Consider the following 2,604-nt stretch of genomic DNA (forward strand, 5'->3'; position numbering starts at 1 on the left):
GTGAAGCCGGCTCAGCGCCGGGAGCTGCCTGGCACCTTCCTCGCGGGTTGGAGCCCGCTGGCTCCGCCACGCTGCCGACGGGTTCCTGCCCCGCAGCAGGGTGACCGCGCAGCCCAGCGCGACCATGATCTCCCCCAAGGAGAAGGCCAAGGCGCCCAAGGACAGCATGACTCTCCTGCCCTGCTTCTACTTCGTGGAGGTAAGCGCGGGATGGGGGCCAGGGTTGCAGCTCGGGGAGCCAGCATGGAGCTGGCATGAAGGGGACGGGGGCTTCACCCAGATGCCCCATCCCGGGGGCTGCACGATGCTGGGGCCATCGGAGCCACTCGGGGGTGCTCCATGTGTGGCTCTGCGCCCCGTGGCAGTGGCTCTCCGAGGGTGTCCCTGAGCCGGCGCCACAGTCCCAGCTCGCTCCTGCTCATCCCCAGCTGCCCATCGTGGCCTCCTCCATCATCACGCTGTATTTCCTGGAGCTGACGGACCTCTTCAAGCCGGCCAAGGTGGGCTTCCAGTGCTACGACCGGGCACTCTCCATGCCCTACGTGGAGACCAACGAGGAGCTCATCCCGCTGCTCATGCTGCTCAGCCTGGCCTTCGCGGCGCCCGCGGCCTCGGTGCGTCCCGGGCGGCTCCTGCTGCCGGAGGGATGGGGTCAGGGACGGGGCTGGCCACACCACGCTGGAGACGTCCCAGCCCGAGCTGGGTCCTGGGGCCGGGTTTCGGGGCCCCAGCGTGGCCCATCGTGGGAAGCCTGGCGGTGCCTGGCATCCTGCAAAGTCCCCCACGGGGCAGCGCTGCCGACCGCCCTCGCGCCCCCTCCCCACGCGGCCGGGCCCCACTGAGCTGCCGCTTCCCCCCAGATCATGGTCGGGGAGGGCATCGTCTACTGCCTGCAGTCCCGGCTGAAGGGCCGCAGCGGCGCCGAGGGCAGCATTAACGCCGGCGGCTGCAACTTCAACTCCTTCCTGCGCAGGACCGTAAGGTTTGTGGGTACGTTGTGCCGCCGCCGCGGGACCTTTCTGAGGGGCTGGGGGGGACGAGGGCGGCAGCGCGGGGCGCCCGGGATGCAGTGCCGGGGGGGCTGCGGGCCCTTCCCCTGGGTGCTCCGGGAGCTGCTCCGGATCCGGCCCCAAGCGGAGAAGCAGGGGGCAGGGAGCGGGCGCCGGGGCGCTGTCCGGATCCGGGGTGACCTGCTGCCCCGCGCCCGCCTCCCGCAGGCGTCCACGTGTTCGGACTCTGCGCCACGGCCCTGGTGACCGACGTCATCCAGCTGGCCACCGGCTACCACGCGCCCTTCTTCCTGACCGTCTGCAAGCCCAACTACACGCTGCTGGGCACCCCCTGCGACGCCAACCCCTACGTCACCCAGGACATCTGCTCGGGGCCGGACAAGCACGCCATCCTGTCTGCCAGGTACCTCCCGGGAAGGGGCGCACGTGCCGGGGCACCGCCTGCCCCGCGCCCCGGGTCAGGCCTCGCCGACCCTGCCTCGTCCTCTCCTTCGCAGGAAGACGTTCCCGTCTCAGCACGCGACGCTCTCCGCTTTCGCTGCTGTCTACGTCTCGGTGAGTTCGCCGGCGTTGCCCGGCTCACGGCTCCGCGTTCAGGGCCCCTTGGCGGCACGTGCAGGCGAGGGTCACCCGCGCGGCTGTGCGTGTCGGTGGGTGCATGCGTGCACAGCCGCGCATGTGCCGGATTGCAGTTCTGCATGCATGGGAGCGAGACGTGGGGGGGGGGGCTGCGGGTGCTGGCGCCGCGGGCTGCCACTAACAGCCTGTCCCTGCCCCGCCGCCTCCGCCAGATGTATTTCAATTCCATCATCTCGGACAGCACCAAACTCCTGAAGCCCATCCTGGTCTTTGCCTTCGCCATCGCCGCCGGCATCTGCGGCCTCACCCAGATCACCCAGTACCGCAGCCACCCCGTCGACGTCTACGTGGGCTTCCTCATCGGCTCCGGCATCGCCGCCTACCTGGTGAGCGCTGCCCGGCGGCGGGACGGGAGGGATGCCGGCCGGGGCTGGGGCCGGGGCCGGGGCCGCCCCGTGGGCTCTGCTGACCCCCCCTGTCCCTCGCAGGCGTACCACGCCGTGGGTAACTTCCGCGCGCCGGCCGAGCGGGTCCCAGCTGCGCCGCCCGCCAAGGACGCGCTGCGGGCGCTGACGCAGCGGGGCCACGACTCCGTCTACCAGCAGAACAAGTCGGTGAGCACCGACGAGCTCAACCCGCAGGGCCGGCTGGAGGGGGCGGCGCGGCCGGTGCCACGCGAGAAGAACTCCCTGGGCAGCCTCAAGCGGGCCAGCGTGGACGTGGACCTGCTGGCGCCCCGCAGCCCCATGGCCAAGGAGAACATGGTGACCTTCAGCAACACACTGCCCCGCGTCAGCACGCCCTCCATGGACGACCCGGCGCGGCGGCACATGACCATCCACGTCCCCGTGGACGCCTCCCGCTCCAAGCAGCTCATCACCGAGTGGAAGCAGAAGTCGCTGGAGGGCCGGAGCATGACGCTGGCCGAGGAGGCGGGCGCCCGCGGGGCCGACGACGGCATCCCGCCATCGCTCTACCCCACGGTGCAGGCGCGCGGGGCCGAGCGGGCGCCCGC

At 71.5% G+C, this 2,604-nt stretch overlaps 1 protein-coding gene across 1 annotated transcript in view; it reads left to right on the forward strand.

Annotated features, from left to right (window-relative positions):
• The first annotated feature begins 112 nt into the window (after positions 1-112).
• The window catches only part of PLPPR3 (phospholipid phosphatase related 3), a 7,025-nt gene continuing 4,533 nt past the window's right edge, over positions 113-2,604 (forward strand). Inside the window, exons 1-7 of the mRNA XM_026082255.1 lie at positions 113-199; positions 429-614; positions 861-990; positions 1,218-1,413; positions 1,508-1,642; positions 1,774-1,975; positions 2,078-2,578. Coding sequence (XP_025938040.1) covers positions 125-199; positions 429-614; positions 861-990; positions 1,218-1,413; positions 1,508-1,642; positions 1,774-1,975; positions 2,078-2,578 — 1,425 coding nt within the window. The 5' untranslated portion in view covers positions 113-124. The remainder of the gene's footprint in view (positions 200-428; positions 615-860; positions 991-1,217; positions 1,414-1,507; positions 1,643-1,773; positions 1,976-2,077; positions 2,579-2,604) is intronic.

This window comes from Apteryx rowi, unplaced genomic scaffold (genome assembly GCF_003343035.1).
Source record: "Apteryx rowi isolate R43461 unplaced genomic scaffold, aptRow1 scaffold_570, whole genome shotgun sequence".
Taxonomy (NCBI): domain Eukaryota; kingdom Metazoa; phylum Chordata; class Aves; order Apterygiformes; family Apterygidae; genus Apteryx; species Apteryx rowi.